At 37.9% G+C, this 23,627-nt stretch overlaps 1 protein-coding gene across 1 annotated transcript in view; it reads left to right on the top strand.

Annotated features, from left to right (window-relative positions):
- The window catches only part of ank1b (ankyrin 1, erythrocytic b), an 82,187-nt gene extending 59,046 nt beyond the window's left edge, over positions 1-23,141 (top strand). The window contains exons 29-44 of the mRNA XM_067376600.1: positions 1,029-1,183; positions 1,368-1,579; positions 1,900-2,104; positions 2,377-2,473; positions 2,957-3,185; positions 3,557-3,685; positions 5,712-5,831; positions 9,625-9,709; positions 11,411-11,485; positions 11,582-11,713; positions 12,771-12,929; positions 18,527-19,181; positions 20,528-20,813; positions 20,921-21,001; positions 22,795-22,886; positions 23,046-23,141. Of these exons, the coding sequence (XP_067232701.1) occupies positions 1,029-1,183; positions 1,368-1,579; positions 1,900-2,104; positions 2,377-2,473; positions 2,957-3,185; positions 3,557-3,685; positions 5,712-5,831; positions 9,625-9,709; positions 11,411-11,485; positions 11,582-11,713; positions 12,771-12,929; positions 18,527-19,181; positions 20,528-20,813; positions 20,921-21,001; positions 22,795-22,863 (2,689 nt within the window). The 3' untranslated portion in view covers positions 22,864-22,886; positions 23,046-23,141. The remainder of the gene's footprint in view (positions 1-1,028; positions 1,184-1,367; positions 1,580-1,899; positions 2,105-2,376; positions 2,474-2,956; positions 3,186-3,556; positions 3,686-5,711; positions 5,832-9,624; positions 9,710-11,410; positions 11,486-11,581; positions 11,714-12,770; positions 12,930-18,526; positions 19,182-20,527; positions 20,814-20,920; positions 21,002-22,794; positions 22,887-23,045) is intronic.
- The last annotated feature ends 486 nt before the right edge of the window (positions 23,142-23,627 follow it).

The following is a 23,627-nucleotide window of genomic DNA, read 5'->3' as shown; positions in this document are numbered from 1 at the left end:
GCATGTTTCTACAGCAGTCCTAAATGGACAAACGCTCTACAGAGAAAGTTTCGTCACTATGTTCTTCTTCTAAATCGTTCGTGTATTTAGAGGCAGCTTGCATCGTCACTGCGTTGAACAGTTCCATTAATGACACTTTTAGTAGGACTGAGGCTATGCCTACATTAATCCGGGTACATTTGAAAACCTTTTAGACATTTTTAGACTGCTTTTTGAAGATGCTCTCCCAAGTGGATACATTTGAAAACCGTGTTTTTGCATTGTAGTGTGGACTGTGAAAACTGAGGTATTCGAAAACAATGAAGCATGTTAAGTCATTTGACATATTTTACCTATAGATATCTATGGTTAAATCAGCATGTGCAATGTGCTATTCATTTTCACAGTCTTGCTAAAGATAAATGCTACTTTGTACATCTTACAGGGGGCAGTCATGGCTTAATTGTTAGAGAGTCAGACTGGTAACCCTAAGGTTGCGAGTTTGATTCTCAATACCAGGAGGAAATTGGTGTGTTCACTACTCACGCTTCCTAATGTGTGTGTACTAATTTGGCTGGGTTACATGCAGAGGACAAATTGCGAGTATGGGTTACCATACTTGGCCGTCACGTGTCACTTTCTTTTTTCATTTTCATTTTACATTCCAGCAAAGATGACAGAAAATTTACTTGCAGTTGCTGTCCTGTGGCAAAACTTGAGAGCAATTGCACTTTAGACCATACGTGGAATAGATATTTTGAGTGCATCCTAGATGCACTAATAAGTTTTGCTAATAAAATAATCATGCCAGTAGAATAACTTTTGTTATGTCTTTTATCATCTCAATAAGCTTTTATTACATTTTACACTTTTGTGTGAAAAGAGCGTTTTAAAACTAAAACGCCATATTCAGATGTATCCGGATTAATGTAAAAGTAACCTGAGGAAGACAGAATGGAGAAAGTCCATTCTTCAATCTGAATTAATCATTCTGTCAAATAAAGACAATTTCATCTAATGGTTTTGCACCTTCCCATTATTCCCTTCAGGCCAGTGATAGTGGAGATCCCTCATTTTGCATCATTGAGCCGAGGTGATCGGGAACTAGTGGTTCTGCGAAGTGAGAACGGCTCCGTATGGAAAGAACATCGGAATCGCTATGGCGATGAAGTTCTGGAGACCATCCTCAATGGAATGGATGAAGGTATTGTCTTATGTTTCACTGAGAGGAATTCCCATAAGCCCAAAGAGAAAAGAGTTTTATTTTCTGTTTTAATTATGTAGCAGGAGGTACTAGCAGACAAATTACATATCACTTTACATTGCCCTCACAATTATTCCTGTAAGACTGACCTTATGACCTTGTTTTCTCTGGGTGCCTTCATCAGATCTGGAAAGTCAGGAGGAGCTGGAGAAGAAAAGAATCCGACGCATAATCTCCACAGACTTTCCTCTTTACTTTGCTGTGGTGTCACGTGTCCAACAGGAGAGCGATCTTATTGGCCCAGAGGGAGGTCAGCTGATAAGTAAGCTGGTGCCCCAGGTCCAGGCCATTTTCCCTGATACGGCGGTCACTAAGAGGGTCCGACTTGGCCTACAGGTGAGTTTTCAGGATGTAGAGAGTGAATGACAGTGAAGCAATATCATCACACATTACATTTCATACAAAATATATGATTAGAACCAGAAGAGGCATGCCCATTCAAACTTGATTATGAGTGCAACTTAATTTTTTTTAACCTTTTGATAAGTTGATAATTGTGTATTGTAGGGGAAAAAATTTATATATAAAATAATAATAATTATTAGTTTAAAGGTTGGTGCCTAAATTCAGAGGAGAATGACTGAAAATGATTTCAGCAATAACTGATTTATGAATTTTTGTGTTTTTTTGTTTCTTATCCTCTTGTCTCCACCCAGGCCCAGCCAATCCCTGATGAGCTGCTGACTCGGCAATTAGGAAACCAGGCCACATTCAGTCCCGTTGTGACAGTAGAGCCTCGTCGGCGCAAATTCCACCGACCAATTGGGCTGCGTATCCCTTTACCTCCATCTTGGAGGGAGAGTGTACGCGATGCCGGCGAAGGAGACACCACTAGCCTCCGCCTCCTCTGCAGTGTTATTGGTACGATCCACTTCTGATCTATTTCAAAGAAAACACTGTCTGAAATTGATATCTATGTTTTGGAGAAAGGAAGATTGTCTTGAATGGCAGTCTTGTTCAGCCTCAGCCAGATTTGATGTAGCTGTCCTGCCAAGCTGCTTGGAAAAGGCTGAAACAGACTGGTGTCCTGCCTGGAGAGGGACACTGAGATAAAGATAGACTCAGCAAGTTCATTCCAGATGGTGTTGGTTGAAAAAAAAAGGATTTTATAAAAAGCTGTAAACCTTCTGCAGGTGGCACCGCTCCTGCTCAGTGGGAAGACATCACTGGCACTACCAAGCTCATGTATTCCCACAACTGTGCCAACTTCACCACCAATGTATCAGCAAGGTGAGACACAAAAACACACAAGAATAGGGGCAAATTTACTAAACAGTTGCACTTCATTGTTGTATTTCATCTTATTTATTAAACGTCACCTATAATCTGTTTTAAGCTGTCACTAAATGCGCTAAAATATCACTGTACCATAAATATTATAAGGTCATTGCCATTCTTTTCATTGATAACATGTCTCAATTTACTGTAAATTAGGCTCATTATAAATTATGCTTTATTCATAAACCTCAGCACTATTTTCCTGCCACAATTAACATTGTAGATTTTAGTAGATTTTATTTTATTTTGTGTTGTGTTTTTGATGTTTGTATGCACTTTCTAGTGATAATTACAGCATTAATTCATTAAATGATGAAGTGTTTGCTACAGCACAGACAGTGTTACATTTATACACATTTACAAGTAAACATGGTCTCTTGTGACCTTATTTTTGTCCCTCTATTGTATGTGTTTCTGTCCTTTTTTTCGCTGTAGGTTCTGGCTGGCGGACTGTCCCCGAACGGCAGAGGCCGTGACCTTCGCCAACCTGCTGTACCGTGAGCTGATGTCAGTTCCATACATGGCCAAATTTGTTGTATTTGCTAAGATGAACGATGCCAGAGAGGGCCGCCTGCGCTGTTACTGCATGACTGATGACAAAATAGACAAAACCCTTGAGTTGCACGAGAACTTCTCCGAGGTGGCCCGCAGCAGGGACATTGAGGTTAGCTGACATAAAAGCATATGCATATGTCGTATATATATTTTTCTGATGTACACTAAAGAAAATCAGAAAAGTAAATATGATCAATATTCTTTTAGCATTGTTTTTAACACCATTGTCTTTTCTGTATGTGTTTGATGTGCATTTTGCAACGCATGTTGTGTGTCTTGCCTTATTTGCATCATAGTTTCAAAGTTTTAGTATCTCAATTTTTACTAATTTTTCAGCATTTTCAAATGGTAAAAAGTATGTTTATGATGCAGCTGTGTACACGTGCATATGTGTGTGTACACAAATTAGTGTGTGTACACAAATTGACTCATTCTGACGCACTACTCTCCTTGTGTTTCTCCTTCCTTTTCCTCCCACAGGTGATGGAGGGGATGCCGCTGCACTTAGAATGTTCTGGTAACCTGGTGCCCGTGAGGAAAGCCACCCAGCAGCCTCGTAGCTTCAGTTTCCAGGCCTTCAGAGACAACCGGCTACCTGTCTCTGTAAAGGTCTGTACATCTGTTTTTCGCTGTCTGTCTATTTCTGTCTATCCGTGAGTGTGTCTTAGGAAATATAGGCTGAGAAGTTCATGTCGACTTCCCTTGTTTCAATATTTTTATTTTTTCAGTCAACCTACACATATTTTTGTCATTGAGTGTGTCATCTTGTGTGTGAGTGTTTGTGTGTGTGTGTGTGTTAGCATTGTTAATCACTTTTTCTGTTCATCTTGTGAATTTTATGCACTCCCTAATGTCTTCAGTAGGGCTGCACATGTATATAATTAAATCAAAATTGTAATATGGCCTAGTGTGACATCAGAGCGTTCGATTTTAAGTTCCTTATAGTGTCCGTTGTGAACACAAAATGCTTCTTGTTCACTATATTTTTACATTAATGCAATTTCAAACTTTTTTGCCACTATATAAGTTATTAAAATCTAATGAAAATCTAATAATGTCAGTGGGTCACAGTTAGAAATTATAACAGAAATATTACAGATTTAATGCTATTTTGTAATATATATTATTTGAATATTCTAGACAATATTAATAAATAATATTCTAATATCAAATTATTATTATTTTATACAATTTTATAATAATTTGTTATTCTAATATACTAGATAATAATAATAAATAACATTCTAATATTAAATTATTATTATTATTATTTAAAGTTATCATTTTATAAACATTTCTGTTGTTCAAATATTCTAGGTAATATTAATAAATAATATGCTATTATTATTAATGTTAATATTATTATTAGAATAATTCTAATGTTGAAGTGGTGGGTTTTTTTAATCAACGCTTGAGTGAAAAGTGGATAAAAAAGTAGTCAAAAGACTGGACAACAGATATAAAGATATGTGTGTCCTTTTTTAAGTCCACTTCCAGTGTGAATGCAAACTCTGTTTACTTTTGGATCACTTCCCAGCAAACATTGGATGGTTGCAAAACAGTCACGGTAAAATAGTCACGGTAGGATGGCATAGATCGGTAAAAATATGTAACACAGAACATTACCTAAAAATGCATTCAGATACGTTTGTACGTCTACAGTTCTCTGGGGTTGCATGTTTAATTTTTACTTTGATCTTTAGCTACGTGTAGTTAAATATAAAATACTTAACATATTAATTAATACAGTAACGTCTAAGATGTCCGTTCAAATTTCATTTTGGAACTATTTTTCAACCATGACGGGATGAAAAATAAGAGGACTTCCAAAACCCTTAAATAGTAACACTTGTGGATAAAACATGACTGGATTTTGAACCAAAAGGCATTGCTTGCCTAGTTTTTGAGAGCTGAGAGCTGCTTTTTCCATGTTCAATGTTTTTGATTCAAGTGAGCAATATGAGATGTTAAATCTTTATCGTATCGCAGCTGGAATCACAATTGCAGTATTTGTCAAAATTTTTGGTCAAATCGTGCAGTCCTTGTCTTCAGTGTCTCTGATTTTCCCCAGTGCTGTCTTTCTCTCTCCACTTGTCTCCCTCCCTTCATTTTGGTGTCTGTCGTTGTGGCTTAAACTCTGCACCTCTTTCTGTGATTGGTCAGACACAGACGAGCTGCTCTGTGGCGTAGTGTTTCACCTCGTAACTGTTTTAGTCTCGTGAGCATGCCCTTAACTCTTTCACCTTCTAGCCTGCCTGCCAGTCTATCTGCCTGCCTGTCTGTATGTCTGTCTCACTGTCTCTCTCTCTCTCTCTCACGGTCACTCTCTTACTGTCTGATCTCACAGACGGCCAGGTAAAAGTAAAGGTAAATCTCTCTGTCTATCGCCTGCCTATGGACTGCCTCCATCCCCTTCCCCAGCTCCCGTCAACCTGTATGAGTCACAGCCGGGCAGCTGCTCTGTCTAACACTCTTTAATCTCCCTCTTTCTCTTTCCTCTTTCACTCTCTTTATTCATCTTCCCCCTCTCTTTTGTTCTTATTTGACCCACGCCTCATTTTCACCCCTCTCTTTTATCCTGTTCTCCTCTCTCCATCTGTTCCTCCCTCCCTCTCTATTTCCCCTGGCTCATCAGGTGAGAGACGGCAATAAGGAAGCCACCGGGTTCCTGTCCTTCCTGCGCAAGTCAACCAAGTACGAGGACACGCAGCACGTGCTGTGCAACCTCAACATCACCATGCCTCCCTGTGTCAAGGTGCTGTCGCTGTTCATTTCCTCTGTGATCACTTACACCTGCACATGTTCTCGTGAACTCTAATCTGACGAGACGTTTTTGTTTCACAGAAACAAATTGATCACAGCTGTGCTTTTGTCACTCAAGCTCAGTAAAAATTTTAAAACAAATTACTTACTGATTTTTGGACAAACTTGGGTCTGTGATTGCTGATATTGCACTATTCAATATGAATTTAAACCTTGGTAAATAGCAGTTCATGGTTCAAGGACATTACTGCTGGAATCACATCCAACATTAAAACAAGATTAAAATAAAATATTGCAATTCAGCACAATAACTAACTAAATAAATGTAAAACATATTAATACATATTATTTTAAAAATATATATTATTTATAAATAAATTGTATTTAAGAATCTGTCAATTATGTTTAAACTAATCAAGTTTTTAATGTTATTTATATGACTACAGGTATGTGCTATTTTTAAAATGCTTTTAGACAAACCATGTGCAAATTCATAAGTCAACACCATTGCTGAGTATTTTCTCTTTAAAACTGCAGTGATCTACAGACAGTTTCAAAAACATGGTTTGAAATTGCTGGTGTTTCTGACGTCACAAACTACCTTGTAACCAATCACGTCAATGTGCCGGCGGGCTTTAGCATATCATTAAAGGTGCTAAAGAGGATCTTTTCGTCGACTGAGAAACCAAAGACTGTTAGTGAGTTTTTGAAATGAGCGCATGCGTAAGAACAGCCCTCCTCCTTCACAGCTCATTTCGAGGGAACGCCTCCCAAAACTCGTGCACGAGTATTGGAACACGAGTGTTTGTTTACCACCGGCATTCGCTGTGTCGTGTTAGTGCATTCATTATGTCGGACTCACCGCAGGGAACTCATAATCTGCAGTTGTTACTCCTGTCTCCTGACAAAAACATTGCATGCGCCGCCTGTGGAGTGTGGAAAGTTACTGGAGCGCGCAGCCGCGCACGTCTCTCGCAAGGAACGTCATGGCAGTGATTGACAAGCCGGAGGGCCAACGATCATCGCGTAAATGATTGGCTGATGTTTTTAAGGCCCTACCTCGTGCACAGATGATGTATATTAATATTATTCTTTTCAGTGCACCTAATAAATAGTCTTTTATCAGTTAGTAAAGACAGTTTCAAGTAATATTGCAAAAATTTATAAAACAAAACATCCTCTTTAGCACCTTTAACTGACCGCTCTGAAGCAGGAGAGAAACCAGGTTATCCCCATATATTTTTCTGTTGATATGAAAAATCGGGTAGATTTAGCAATATAGCGGGTGTATGACGTATATTACGATGTTATGATGAACTATACGCCTTTCTCCACTGACGTTCTGAGTTGTTCAAAGCATTTGTAAGGATACTGATTGTTAGAAGGCAGCTATCTGACTTTGTCATGGTGAACAGGAACATGGTTTGTGTTACATTAGCAACACATTATTAGGGGCCAAGCACCGAAGGTGCGTAGGCACCTATTGTATCCGTTGGCGTTCTTATTATTATTCTGCTTCTTTTTTTCCTCTGATTCCTTTGGTCAAGCCGAATCGATTGCACCCTATGACGTCATTTTCCGTCATGAAATTTTTTTCGCCATTTTGAATTTTCTGAAAAACCTACTTTTTTGAACTCCTCCTAGGCCGTTACTCCAATTTTCACGAAAATTGAACCAGATCATCTTCAGACCATGCCGAAAAAAATTTATGGAATTCAAGTCGATTCTTCAAAGCGTTTTCGAAAAACACAAAAAATTTTACATAGCGCTTGCGAAAATGGACGTAAGGCTGTATCTCCGCAACGCTTTATCGTATTCAGACCAAACTTGGTACATGACATCACAAGCATGACCTGAGGCATCATGCAGTGTTCACACCACCTACTGGTGCAGAGATATGAAAAATGGCTGTTTTTGCTTATAATTTCTGATGGGTTTGTCCAAATATCATAAATTTGGTCTCGTTGGATTCGGGGAATCATGCAGAGTCGAATGATAACCAATTTTTGCCATATCGGACATTTTGGCCGTCGACCATTTTGAATTTTGTGCTAAAATGCTGCATTAGCGTTTCTTTACGAAACTCAGTATGGGTCATCAGCACAATGCCCTGAAGGAGCCTGAGAGGTTTGGGACCAGCGCCACCCTGTGGTCAAAATTATTAAACAAAATTGACAAAAATTCTAATAACCTTTGACTATTTTAACTGATTGTAATGAAACTGGTCTCTGTTGATTCCTTGGGTCATGCCGAGAACACAGATATCAAATTTGCCATAGTCGGCTTAACTTCCTGTCTGCCATATTGTTTTTCTTTAAAAACATACTTTTTCGAACTCCTCCTAGACCGTTGCTCCGATTTTCACCAAAATTGTGGATTTCAAGTCGATACATCATGATGCAAAAACGACTCTTGAAGCTGTATCTCTGCAATGCTTTGACACATTGACACAAAACTTTGCAAGTGTCATTGTCAACTCAGTCTGACCATACCACAACAATTTGGACACAGCACCACCTATTGGTCGAAAGCGATGAACCAGTAAATCCTAATTTTTGATCATTTTTCAGCTCTTTTGCCTAAAATGATCTTAATAGGTCTTTAATTGCTCACTGTTGCAGTTAGTCTGATGCTCCCAGCCGTGTTGGCTGGCTTCTTGTGCCGTTTTTGTGCTTGGCCCCGTAATTGCTGCTTGAAGCTATATTTAAGCTGTTTGATAATGTAGTCAAGCAAAAAGCTAATCATATTAATTACTGTTATGTGTCTGACGTTGTAAAAAGTGATACCATTGTGCAGAGGTTACCTCAGTAAGTTGACCAAGTGGATCTCTGAGCTTGTACGAGTGAGTGAAGGCAGGGATAATTAGCATATTCATAGATCTGCGTATACTAAATCAAGCAAGGGTGTCGAGTTACATTCAAGCTATTTTAATTTTCATAGGAAAAAATTTATAAACCTAATTTTATTGATCAAAGATGAGTTTTAAGGGTTAAAATGATTGACTACTGGGGGACTTGAAAAATAAATAAAAAATGTAAATGTTTGGAAAACTTGGAAAAAATTTGTTTTAAGTAATCACTAGCTCATAATGGAGTTGTCACTATATGAGTGGTCTAGACCATTTAGGGTTCAATTAAAGTAAATGATGAAGAAATTGTCATTCGTCTTCGGGGAAACATTTAGGATATGTCTAGACTATCTCAAGATATTTCTTAAAGGTATATATATCAGGCTACATAATAGTCTGATTAAAATCTACTTAAATGGATTAAAGCAGTCAGCGCAGGTGCTCTTAATACTTTGAGACTTGGGGCTTATATGAGTGATGAATGTTTGAATTTGGCTTATTCTGATTTCCTCTGTTCTCAGTGTGTTTCTGTGACTACACTATGTTTCTGAAAAATGCAGGAAAGAACTAAGAGAGAAAAATAAAATGGAAAAAAAGAATGATGCCCAAAAAAAAATAAATAAATAAATAAATAAATGGAATAGTGTATTGCACAATTTATCTTGATTTCATCTTATTTTCATATCAAATGCTTATCAAATGTAAATATATAAGAGTTTGAAAAATGAAAAAAAGGGAAATAAAAGGAGCCGGTGCAGTTGGCGTTTCAGATGTAATATTGTCCTCAGATTCTCTTCCTGTGTATTACAACACCTTCAAGCTATTTTTATACAAGAGCACTTTGCCTTGATGTGTATGTGTATGTACATGCTCTGATAAATACTGTATGAAAGACAAAACTGCTGTAGCACTGTATATACTAATTTTTTTCTTGTAGGTGGTGGGTAGCGATGAGCGGCGGAGAACTTTGACCCCTCTTGCTCTGAGAGAGAGGTACAGCGCCCTGAGCGAGCCTGGCCTGGGTAAGACATAGTGGCACCATGCTGCCATCCCCTCAACTGTGGAGGAGGGGGGCTTCTGAATGCTGTGCCCATATCCTTGCTTCTATACCTGCCCAATCTCTCATGCATGGCTGTGACTGGGCATTGGATGCTGAGCACTGCCCTCCTTTATGAGGGTGATGCTGGGATTGCACTCACAGGGGCCACGACTAACACAAATAATTCAGAGAAACGGGCGGCCCTTATATTTACTGAGTGAATGAGCAGTAATGTAGCGCATGGTGCTGGTTTGTTTCCAGAGTAAATACTCTTAGCATGGCAAACTCCAGCTTTGAGAATGAGCTTTAAAGGGAAAGGACTGCCCGTTTAGAGGTGTTGAAGGTGGGGGAGTGATTATAAAGAGATCCAGGATGTTCAAGCGGCTTTGCCATCCAAAACACATCACATCTTCATTGTTCTCGAAGCTGATGAAGCCAACTAATGTATGTAGTGTGCAGATTTTGACCAGTTCTTGGTAAGTAACAATTAAAGTTATAGTATCAGTCATCAGTAATAACTAATATTGGTCATTTTACTGGATCTGGGAATTTTTACAGGATGTTTTACCATATAGTGGCTGTTATATGTCCATTACATTGATTTCATATACAGTTCTCAATAAAAAAAAAAACTATAAATGCCTTTCAAGAAAAGGCTGTTTTCATAACATTCCTGCCTTTTTAGGTCTTTATTGACAAGATATTTACTGAACATGTTCATTATTTACATATATATACCAATCCCAAGTATACACTACTGTTCAAAAGTTTGAGATCAGTAAGATTTTTTTTTCTCAAATAAATGCTGTTCTTTTGAACTTTCTATTCTTCATAAGAATCATGAAAAAGTGTATCATGGTTTCAACAAAACTAAGCAGCACAACTGTTTTCAACATTGATAAGAAATGTTTCTTGAGCAGCAAATCAGCATATTAGAATGATTTCTGAAGGATCATGTGACACTGAAGACTGGAGTAAGGATGCTTAAAATCTTTCTTTACTATCACAGGAATAAATTACATTTTAAAATATATTTAAATAGAAACAGTTAATAAATTATACATTTCATAATCTTGCCTATTTTTTACTGTATTTTTGAGTTAAAAAAAAAAATTAGAAGTGACATGTGACAATCCAAGTGCACACACAGCAGTGAACACACACACCGTGAACACACAACCGGAGCAGTGGGCAGCCATTGCTGCAGCGCCCGGGGAGCAGTTGGGGGTACGGTGCCTTGCTCAAGGGTCTCACCTCAGTCGTTGTGTTGAGGGTGGGGAGAGCGCTGGATACTCACTCTCCTCACCGACAATCCCTGCCGGACCTGAGACTCGAACCCATGACCTTTGGGTTACAAGTCCGACTCTCTATCCATTAGGCCACGACTGCCCCCAAAAAGAAGAGACTTCTATCAGAAAGATTCAAAATCTTACCATCACCAAACTTTTGAACAGTTTTTTATATATATGACAGATAAGACCACTTATCAACCAACCCAAGGATATGGTCATATTGTTATTGTGATCTATAGTGTTTATTTATTGAGTCTCTTGGGTTTTTCAGTGAAAGCCACAGTGAAATATATATTATCCACTAGCATAATGTACCAACCTGGGTATGTTATTAAAGTGTTTCATCATAGGACCTTCTGTGGAAACTGTGGTATATTTTGTCTTTTATTCAGCCACTGTAAATGCCATGGAGAGAACCGAGCTAAAGATCGCAGTAATAGCAGAACAGCTGGGACTGAGCTGGACCGGTAAGAGCTTTTCCTATTGTATCTCTTTTTATTACCTCTCAGGCTTTTTCTCCTTAACTCACATTCTATAAGTGCTTTCGTCTGTTTTCATTGTAGAGCTGGCAAGGGAACTGCAGTTCAGTGTGGATGACATTAACCGGATCAGAGTGGAGAATCCCAACTCTCTCTTGGACCAGAGTTCAGCTCTGCTCAACCTGTGGGTTAGCCGAGAGGGCAAGAAGGCCAAGAGTGAGGATCCATAATTAACGCGCTACCACTTTGTGGCTTTATCCACCTTATTTTTATTTATTTTTTTGTTAAAAATAAGGTGGATATCAGTATTATTATAATAAACTAAGTGAAAACTATTGCCATAAAAAGTTTTCATAGCCAGAAACAGAAAATTGAACTATGAAAAGTACTGCTGAAACGAACTAAAATTAAACTAAAATGTTAAAGGTGCAATAGGTGATTCTCTACAGAAACAGTTTTTGTTATACAAGTTGAAAGTCTCCTTATATCCTGATAGCAATCACTATGTTAAACGGTCTAAATGTTTTTTTTTTTATAAATATATATCGTCTGAGGAAGGCGTAGGACCATAAAATGTTCATCCAATCATTATATTAAGTCCGCATGAAATAAGACGATTTCCTACCTGTGAGTCAACATATGTTTTTACATTCCCTCATTCACCTTGTTCGTGCAGATGTCATACTCCATCTGCGCATTTCATGCTATGCAAACAAATAGCGGCCACCTTTTACGGTTCCTACCAAATCAAAACAACAAGCTTATGCTGCGTTCATACCATAGCTACCACAATTAAGAGATGGCAACCGGTGACATTCTAACCGGAGCTGTTCAGTCAGACTCAGAATTATGTGTTTCCATGACAACATTATCAACACCGAAATGAATCTGCAGCAGTCAGGTACAAGCTCTCTAAGTTGTTTACGTTCATTATTGTAATATTATGTGCTTTGAGACATGAGGTAGGTTAACGCCGTCTCTTGTGACGCTTTGCCGAGAACAGCTGTGTGTGTGCATTCATGTGTTTTGGAGGAGGCGTGGCTTTGGACAGTGATTTGCAGGGAGGGTGGGATTGTGTATGCTTTCAATGCTAACAGGCTAACATTAGCATTTCCCAGATCACCTACTGCACCTTTAATTTAAAAATTAAATTAAAAGGACAAAACTAAAACAGACATAGAATTATTTCATTGACAGAAACTAATTTTACACTTTATAACTGTTTTCTTGTCTCTGCATGCTACTATAACACTTCCTCCATCATCATATCAAGTGGAGAACCTTTATGGAGCTTTGAAGAACATTGACCGGTCAGATATTGTGAAGTCTCTGGAGGCTCAGGCTCCACAGGTGCTTCCCGAGGCGGTGGAGGAAGGAGCCTGTAGACTAGCTGATCGTGACTCCACAATGCTTTCCCCTAGTGTCCTCAATGGTAAGAACAGACTGTAGCTTGCACTGAACTTCTAATCCTCTGTACTTTTATCATTGAACTGACATTAGACACCAACTAAACCAAAGCTTAGATGTTTGAAGCTGCATGGTTTGGCAACTAATTGCATACTAGCTCTAGTCCCCCAAAATCTAGAGCATGAAATTTTGGATGAAAGATCGTACAAGAGTATTTAATGAGATTTTTTTTTTTTCTCACTGATAAATCAGGCATGCCATGGCAATGCCACCATTTTCAGCCTTTTCCATTCATTATTACTAAACCAACCTCTCAGTAGGGATAAACTGTCATCATATGATGGAATTACTTGACAAATATGTAATTTGCTTCAATGCAAAGTGTACATATAACAAATGTGTATAGCAATATATCATAAAAATATTATAAAGAAATACGATTAATTATGGAAACAGAAACATTTTTAATAAAAGGATACATATAGTCAACCAAAAAAAAATATTCAGATGTTTTTGATATTTTTGATATATTTATACTAGTGGGTGCAGGACATAGTTCATTTATGTAAATGAGGATAGCAAAATAAAGTCAATTGTGACATATTATACCCAAAAAGACTACCAGTAAAATTGATAAAAATTTGGAACCAAAAATGATTCAGACACTTTGACCTGACCATGTTTTGCTCCATGTGTTATCTGACATAATCAAGATATTTTTTTCTGACACAGTTTAACTCTGAGATCTTGTCATATTTTATTACCATTTTTTAAACTATAGTGAATAAACTGAATTAATGAATGAAATGTTCAAGGTGTCTGAATAAATTTTGATTTGAATATTATATATTATATATGTACTCATATTTTCTCATCCAATTTTAAAAATAAATAAAATTGTATATAGGAAAATGACGCTGGGAAAAAATTTAATTGGGAAAAAAATGATATATATAAAGCATGCAATAAGGACATAGGATGGAGCAGTGGTGCGAGTAAATAGCGAGTTATGCTCCAGAAAACAAATTAAATGTGTTTTGGGGGTGTTTTTTTTTTTTAAATATGCCAGTGAGGAACAGATAAGAGTATGTAGGCTCGTATGGATGTTTACTTAAAGAAAGACAACAGGCCTCCATACTTGTGTCTGCACCTCTCCTTCTCTCTTTTCCTCCTCCTCTCTTTCTCCAAACATGTCATCTGCAGCCCAGCCGCCCTACTCTTCCTCCTCACAGCTCTCCTCTTCGACCTCCGACCTCATAATGACCTCCTCTGGGCCTCCTCTTTTCCTGTCATTCTAGTTTTTTGTTTTATTTTGTTTTCTAGTTCCCATGTTGTGTGGGAGCTTTGCTGTGTCTGTATGCATGCGCATGCTGCTTGACATGCTCTTTTTTTGTCTTTTCTGGGAAAAAAAGTATTTGTGAAGCCTTCAAGTAAAATAAGGCCTTTGTTTATGTTGCTCTATAACAAACGTGTGTATGCATGGCATGCTTTTAATGTATGGGTTTCTTCCTGTGTATTCTTTCACTCTGAGTGGTGCTTGAACTCCTGAATTTCAGTAACTTCAGTAACTCTTCTTCTTATCTTTGGTGAATATATTGATGTTGTTGTTTTAGGCCCTGCTGTTCTGTTGTCAACAGTTTACATAATGCTCTGGAAAATGGATCTGTGACCATATCATGTTGCAGAAGCATTTTTGGAATGTTATGTGTTAACTGATATTTTGCTGTTGGTGTTTTTCCAGTGTGTTTATGTGTCACGCATTGATTGTGTGACGCAGGGCTCTGTGATGTTGCTGATGTCATGGACTGTATTCACAAAAAAAATAATTAAATAATAAATTTGTGTAACCATTTGGGCCCTCTAGTGGCTAAAAACTGAATGGATCACTTATATCATTTCACTTTTATAACCTTTATTTAACCATATTATTAATTTAGGTTTAAAATCTCTTTTCCAAGAGAGATCTGTCCAGAATGGTTGTATAGAACAAGTAGAAACAACATTTGCATAAAATGATCACATGCAAAATATTATTAGATGTGAATGCAGTCCTAATCTGTGTGTGCGTGTGTGTGTGTGTGTGTGTGTGTGTGTGTGTGTGAAGAAATATCTAACCTCCCTGTCAGGCCATATAAGATAATCAGATCACTCAGAATGATGTTGTGTGTGATATCAAGATGTTTCAGAGCCATAATTTAGTGTTGTGCATTATTTTGTGTTGTGCTGTAATGTGGTGTGTTTGACTGTTTGAGTGTGTTTACATTTATTTGCACGCGTACCTGTGTGGGTGTGTGTGTGTTTTAGATGTATGTCTTCATATGTGGCTTTTGTACATAACAATCAAGAAAGCTTTTACACATTTGCCACATGTTGAATGGTGTCTCACGGTGTGCACTGTGTGTGTCCGACTCACGTGTGTGTATTCTCATTACTGGGGGCACAGTGAAGGTCTAAGTCATCACTGTAAATCATCCCCATTCTCTTTTTCAATATTTCTTCATTTCTTCTCATTTAATTACAACAGTAATATAATATAGCATCCATCCAATCATGAAACCATCCATGCGTCCATCCACCATCTACATAGCTACAACATTTGATCATATGGTGCCAGTTGTTTGATAAATCGATATTAATAATAGCTTACTGCTACAAGAAAAAAATCTTGACAAGCTTCTTGTTTTTTTTTTTTTTTTCTTGTTTTTTTTCTTTTATGTTTCTCTGACTTTTAGCTCTTGTTTTGTGTTATTAGGTGATTTTAGAGTATATTATATTATATTCAATCAAATTATATTATATTATAATCAAATTTTGGTCATCTGTTGTTAGGAATCAGTTATCTATTGCATCATAACATCATATATATTTTTCTATATATATATATATATTTTTTTTTTTTTTTTTTTTAATTAATGTATCTGCATACTTTGTTTAGATGCTTACATTGCAAAGATAATAAAAAAACAGTCATATACTTTACATTTTAATTTTGCATGATACATTTTAATTTGAGAGCTACAATCAGCTTCTTAACATTAGCTAAGCTTTGGTTGCTTTAAGCATATTAAATTAATTTAATATTGTATTTCTTGTCTATATATATTGTAATATTGCATATTCTCATTGATTCACAACAATTTGAGATCAAACAATAATTGGCGGACACCATTCAGTACAGACTCCCAGACTCCTGGAATAAAATATGAGTTTCAAATAGCCATGATCTATAATTATATTTCACTTTATTTTACATCTTTATGAGGCTGAATTTTCTGAATATGTATTATAAATATGTATTATTTGTATTGGTTTAAGTAGGACAAAAACTGCAGTGCTTGAATTAAAGGGATAGTTCACCCAAAAATGAAAATTATCCCATGATTTACTCACCCTCAAGTCATCCTAGGTGTATATGACTTCTTGCAGACGAACACAATCAGATATATATTTTAAAATACCCTGGCTCTCCTAAACTTTATAATGGTAGTGAATGGGAGGCGTGTTTTATAGCCCCTACAAAAATGCATCCATCCATCATAAAAAATAATCAATATGGCTTTAGGGGGTTATTAAAGGCCCTCTGAAGCAAATCGATGGGTTTTTGTAAGAAAAATATCCATATTTAAAACTTTATAAAGTAAAATAACTAGCTTCTGGTAGACGGCTGGAGGACTAACGTTTATTAACCCCCTGGAGCCGTACGGATTATGTTTATGATGGATGGATGCATTTATTTTGGGATTCAAAAAAAGAGCCAGAATATTTTTAAATATATTTCTGATTGTGTTCATCTGAAAGAAGATAATCATATACTAGGATGGCGTGAGGGTGAGTAAATCATGGGATAATTTTCATTTTTGGGTGAACTATCCCTTTAAGTCCCTGTTAACCCTTAAGATGCAGAATGTTTCTTTAAAACTATTGTGTGTTCTTATTAATCATGCATACTGTTGCACACATCATGCATATACAAATCAGTTATATATAGATTGCAATTCCATGTTCATTTGAACAATCACAAGAATGTGTATCCTACATTATGACCATACATGCAAGAGAAAAGCCATTGCTGCATACTCATTAAGCTGGATGTACTGCGTGGTCACGTACACAACTTTCATACATACTTGAAAAAGCAAGATTTGATACGAGTCATTTCTGAATCCGAGCGTATTAGTGTGTATGTAGGAGAGGGAAGGTATATCAAAGGAATATTCTGGGCTTTCAACGTATTGAATGTATTGATATATTTTAAATGTCCCTCATTGTTTGTACGTTTTTCATAAACATTTTTCAATATACTTTTAATGGAAATTTTTAATGTTTTATTGTTGTAGCTTATGAATAAAAAATTGTCATCATGAAATGAAAATTCATCCTATTATATATATTTTTTAAATTTGTGTTATTGATCTTACTGGGAATGGTTCATCCATGTATTTAATTATTTTTTTTTTTTTAGTTATATTTTTGGGGGATTTTTGCCTTTATTTAGATAGGACATTAGGAAATCGTGGGAGAAGAGAGGGGTATTGGAGCAAGAATGGACCTTGAGCTTTCCTGTAGCTCAGTGGTTAGAGCATGGCACTAGTAATGCCAAGGTCATGGGTTCGATCCCAGGGATTGCACATACTCAGATAAAAATGTATAGTATAATGCAATGTAAGTCGCTTTGGATAAAAGCGTCTGCCAAATGCATAAATGTAAATGTGAGTCGGGACTCAAACTCGGGTTGCCCGAAGTGCAACCGCACCATATGTCAGAGCACTTGCCCACATGGCTATGGCTCAAGAGATTACTTTTAATTTTAATTTATTTTGACCTTGTAATGTTTAATCAGCATGTCTTAACTCAATCTTCCAGTGAAACAACAGACTTCTCAAATCATTTCATTGACATAAGCTCCACCCATTCTTACAATCAACCGCAAACTCGCATTCTGAATCTGCCTCGATCCAATCAACAATCGATGGCTTGAAGCAAGACTTTCCAGCTTTCCAGCATTCTGAACCCTGCTTTTAACCCTGCTATTTACCTATAGTTATTAAACCCTGCTCTGGAGTGCCAGACTTGTGCAGTATGAAACAGTGTGTTGATAGAATGTTACAGCTAGATGGTTAGCAACATGCACCAAATTGTGTTCGCCTGCATTGGTCAATCACGAAAACGCACATTGTTTCAGAGTTTGGGAGGAAAATGTCAATTGGTGACAGTAAACGGGTGAATTTAAATTAAGAAGTCATTTCGGGAAAAACAGGGCAATATATAATACGAAGATGCGCAATGCTAAAGCCTTTATTTACAATGAAATTTTCAAATGCTGCCAGGTTGAAAAAAAACCCAGAATATTCCTTTAAAAAGGTTAGTTTGAAAGTGGATTGCTTGTTGTGAGTGAACAGGAATGGCCTGTAGAATGACCTTTATGTGGCCTTGTTATATTGCTAATGCTAAAATCACAACTCCTTGCATTTAAGCACTTCCGTTCACGTATATTTACAGACTTTGAGTGCACCCCGAGCACTGTGTTCTGCATGACCTTTCTGAGAGGGTCAGGACTCCCCACGTACCCCCACTGTGTCTGTGTGGTGTTAGCGTTGCCTTTCTTGTCTGGCCATCCCTCAGGTTACGGGCTGGTGCAGGAGGAGCTGCTCTCTCCCGCTTCTATGCAGTACAGCCTTCCCTCCCCGCTGGGCGTTGAGCCCTACTGGCAGGAGGTGTCAAGCCTGGAGTGCGCGCCCATCGCCACCACTGAGGAGGACACCATGATGGAAATGTCGGACGTGCAGGTGTGGCCAGCGGGGGTCAGTCCGTCCCTGGTGACTGTCGAGGACTCTTCCCTGGATGGCAGCAGCCGCGCAGATGACTCAGAGGCCAACACGTTGAGCCTGCCCTGCAGCAGTTTGGGGAGGCCCAGCAGCGGTGCCAGCGGGGCCAGCGGCTCTATCATGGAGCTGGAGGAAGAAGAGGAGGAAGAGGAGCTCGAAGAAGATGACATACAGCATGACCCAGTCTCCGCAAATGCGGAAAAGGCACGTGCTAGCGGCGCCGTCCCAAAGGCCAACTATAACGGGCAGGCTGGAGGTCAGAGGTCGGAGGGCAAGAGGACAGAGTTGGCGGCAGCAGGCGGCAGTATGTTAGGTGTAACTAGAGGAGGAGGAAAGGGTGGAAAAGGGGCAAGTTCAGAGGAAAAGTTTTCTGTTCTTACAGGGCAACAGCTCTACGCTCAGTTATGCGAGAGAACTGGACTGACCCGAGCTCTAGAACACAACGGGGACAGGTACGGATTGCTTCAGTATACCATGTTACGCCCCAAGCATTAAGGTCTGTTTACACCAAGAACGATAACTGTGTTAGCATCCACAAAAACACACAATAACGCTTAAAAAGCTTACACTCTTCAAACTCAGGTGGATTCTGATTGGCTGTCAATGTTTTTATCTTTCATCAGCAGGAAAAAAACATTCTGAAAGTGATTCCAATAATATCGTTCCGTTGTGTCATTATCGTTATAGTTGATGTGGACTTCCTTATTCTCTTGGATTTAGAACGATATAGCCATGTGTCTTGGGGGGGGGGGGGGGTTGATTTGTAAAGGCCTAATAGTACCTAATTCGATGATGATGAGTTAGAAAATATCAATAAAATCACTTTTTCAGTTTTTTTTTACTAAATCTGTTTGTTTTCCACAAATTTTCTGGCACTGTTTGGATGTAGTAAAACACCCACGGATGTACTGTAGCAGAAAACCTCAGGGTCATGTTTGCATTTTCTTCTATCACTGGCCATGATTTTGAACAAATAATTCTGGCCTCAGAGAAAAATGGAGAATCATGTCTTTCTGGCAGTTTTTCTGTTGATTAAGGGATAATATAAGACTTCTTGACCTTACAAAATGGTTGGCGAAATCAAAAATGCCATGAAATGCACTTCATATTTTGTGAGAAAGTGCAAAAATAGTGCAAAACAGGCACTATTTTTGAGATTAGCACCCCAAAATTAGTAAGAAACATATGTATTGGATTAGATTCACCAAATATGATGCAGGGCAGTGTTATTAAAAATTTAAAAGTTACAGTTATCATTATACATTGCCTGGCCAAAAAAAAAAAGTTGCTGTTTGGATTTTAATAGGCAAATACTTAAGAATCTATGAATGGATCATTATTACAGTGATTATTATGTTTCTAGCATATTTTATGTTTGGCAATGGTTCTTTTAACTCTTAAAGATGGAGTGTGTAGCTTTTAATTTCTTAAACAACCATGTAGGAAGACACATCATGGCCATATTCCAGGATGACAATGTCATGATTCACCAGGGTTACAATTGTGAAAGAATGGTTCAGAGAGCATGAAGCATCATTTTCACACATGAATTTTCACCTCTGAGCCCTGAACTTAAATTCATTTAAAGTCTTTGGAATGTTCTGGAGTAGAAAGAACCGTTGCCAAACATAAAATATGTTAATAATCACTGTAATAATGATTAATTCATAGATTCATAAGTTTTTGCCTATTAAAATCTAAACAGCGCCATTTTTTGGCCGGGCAGTGTTGTTCTTGGTGTGAATGGCCTTTTAGACGGATATCATTTACACCATCTTTGTCCATCCCTCCTTCACAGGCTCGGTGGCGGCGCCTTCCAGCCTTACTCACAGGAGAAAGACTCCCTCCACAGCTGGTCTCAACCCAAAGCCAGGCCGACCATGGAGTCCATGATGTCATCGTCCCAGGACCACAATCAGTCCCGTGTAGCACAGGAGGCACTGCTTACACCGGTATGTGATACAGGCCATTCGGAGGTCCTGCGGGGGCGTCTGCTGGGCACTCAGCCCTTTGATAAAGGGCTGGGCTTCTCCCATCAGGAGGGGGAATTACGGGCATGGGACCAGGACAGACGGAAGGCACAGGTGTGTCCCCTGGGCCTGTCCAGTCTGAGCAAAGAGCATGTGTCTGGGCACAGTCTTGACTTCAAATATACAGTTATGATAATTGAACTATTATTCCCTTCTTGCAGAAGGATGATCCGATAGATCTCACCAGCGATCATCTACATGAAGAGCAGTTCACTGATGAGCATGGGAATGTCGTGACTAAGGTGGGTCCTCAGTTTTCTTTCAGGTTTATAATAGCATTGAACCAAAATATTGATCTGGGTGATGATCTTTCACCTTTTTGAGATTATCATCATGAGTAATTTAGTTTCTGTTTTCTGATATTTCATAAATATTATTTTAATAATGGTTTAACTTGTTCCTAATTCTTTTTTTCTTTTTCTTTTTTGTCTGTTATTGTTAAACTATACTTATTCTATATACAATACCATTTTTTTTTTATAATTTTTTTTATTTTATGAATAGAATTTGTTCAAATGTAATGTATTCTTGTGTTGGCAAAGATGAATTCTCAGCATTACTTCAGTCTTCAGTGTCACATGATCCTTCAGAAATCATTCTAATATGCTGATTTGCCGCTCAAGAAAAATTTCTTATTATTATCAATGTTGAAAACATTGATGTTGTGCTGCTTAATATTTTTGATTTTATCAGGATTCTTTGATAAATATAAAGTTTATCAATATAACAATATATCAATATAACAAATTTATCAATATAATTTTTTAAAACAAAAATGTCTTTACTTTCATTTTACTTACTTTTGATTGTTATATATAGGCAGTTTGAAGAAATATGGATGGATATATATTTTAATACCACGCAATGTAAATCTTTAGGTTATTTAACAAGACATTTCTTAGTATGCCTATATTTTTATTGGCTATTGGCTGTCCTGTAGTGGTGTTGGTTTTGAATCAGATTGTTCAGATTCGTTCACTGTTTTATTCAGTTGTCCCTTGTGTAGGTTACATTTTTACGCCAGTAGGTGCATGTTGTGTATGTTTAACCTTTATTAATATTTTCTTGTCTACAAATCTTTTAACAGAGGTGTAAAGAGTACCTGAAAACCATACTTTAAGGGTTAGTTCACCCAAAAATTTCTGTGATTAATTACTCACCCTCATGTCGTTTCACACCCGTACGACCTTCGTTCATCTACAGAACACAAATTAAGATATTTTTTTATGAAATCCGTGAGCTATCTGGCCTCCAATAGACTGCAACGTTATTACCACTTTTAAGGCCCAGAAAGGTAGGAAAGACATCAGCTCAGTATTGGCTGATGCTGAACACGTGAGCAGCACGACACATGCATGTGATGCTGACGCAGGAACCGGCCAATAATGAGCCACCTTTCTGACATAGAACCCGGAAGCGCTGCACTGTGTTTATATCGTGAACAGCATAGGAGACTGACGCGGGAGAGAAGAACTTGTTGAATAAAGTCGTTATTTTTGTTTTTAGCACACAAAAAGTATTCTCATCGCTTCATAACATTAAGGTTGAACCACTGTAGTCACATGAACTATTTTAATGAGGTCTTTACTACCTTTCTGGTACTTGAAAGTGGTAATAACATTGCAGTCTGAGGTCAGAAAGCTATCAGATTTCATCAAAAATATCTCAGTTTGTGTTCCGAAGATGAGCGAAGATCTTATGTGTGTGGAATGACATGAGGCCGAGTACATGAGAGAAATTTCATTTTTGGGTAAACTAACCCTTTAAGTAAAAGTAGAGATACCTTACAATGAAAATGAATCCATTACAATTCACCAATTCCAATAACACTTGAGTAAAAGTCTTAGATTATCTGATTTTTGCAGTACTTAATTATTTTACTTGTACTGAATATAGGTTCAAAAATGCACTTGTCCTCTCAAAAAACATGCCAGTGAAAAATAAGAAATGTTTTGTGAGGAAATCTCTGTTTGTTCAGACTCAGTTTGGTCATCTTTTTTTTTTTTTTTTTTTCCTCTGTCCTCCTTTTCTCCAGTTGGGTGTGGATGTGAAGAGGGATGTCCAGACTGTGAAGCGCTCCAGTCTGCGGAGAGTAAAGCACTGAAATAAACACAAACTGTCCTGAAGGTACGGGACAGGAAAAATTATTGGTGCATAAGGAACAATTTAAAACACATGGGACGAGCTAGCTTTGCTAAACTTGAATGATACAGCCATCAGTTTTATGTTTTAGCTAGAGTGACTTTGCTTCAGGAGCTATTTGTTCATGAAGGATTGCTCTTCCAGGGTCGAACATCCACTGCCAAACCATCCTTCACCTACGCACGACTGGACAGAACGAAACATGGAGCGATGGGACGAAAAAAACACAAAAACACATTGAAAGAACAACACGTCGCACCCAAATCCTACAGTCTAGCAACCATGGAGTGTCACAAGAAAACAAGGACGAGGACTTCTCTACCTGTAGTTTTGTAACATTTTTAACAAAGAAGATTAAAACATACAACTAGCATAGGGCATGAACTTTTTATACAAAACGTGAAGAAAACCACCAAAAAAAGCAACAAAAGTGCTTCCTGTCAACTGTAAACGCATGACTGACTGCTGGTGCATGACCTATGAGCTGTCATTATCTAAAAAACTGAAGGGGTACGAGGTAAAGGGCCGTTCCAGGACTGGCAGTAGGGAGGGAAAAACCTTTGGACCTTTGATCTTGAAAATGAGAGACTCTTGAAACGGGGGTCTTGGGAACACAACAGCCCAAAAAAAAGCAACAGTTCTTTCTTTTGTCAAACAGATTGTCATTACACAGCAGCATAGTAGATGCTAAGCCCGTCACGTCATTTCCCACAGGCCCTTTATCCT

This window comes from Chanodichthys erythropterus, chromosome 22 (genome assembly GCF_024489055.1).
Source record: "Chanodichthys erythropterus isolate Z2021 chromosome 22, ASM2448905v1, whole genome shotgun sequence".
Lineage (NCBI taxonomy): Eukaryota > Metazoa > Chordata > Actinopteri > Cypriniformes > Xenocyprididae > Chanodichthys > Chanodichthys erythropterus.
The sequence above is the reverse complement of the archived record's forward strand: the minus strand, read 5'-3'. Positions and strand labels throughout refer to the sequence as shown.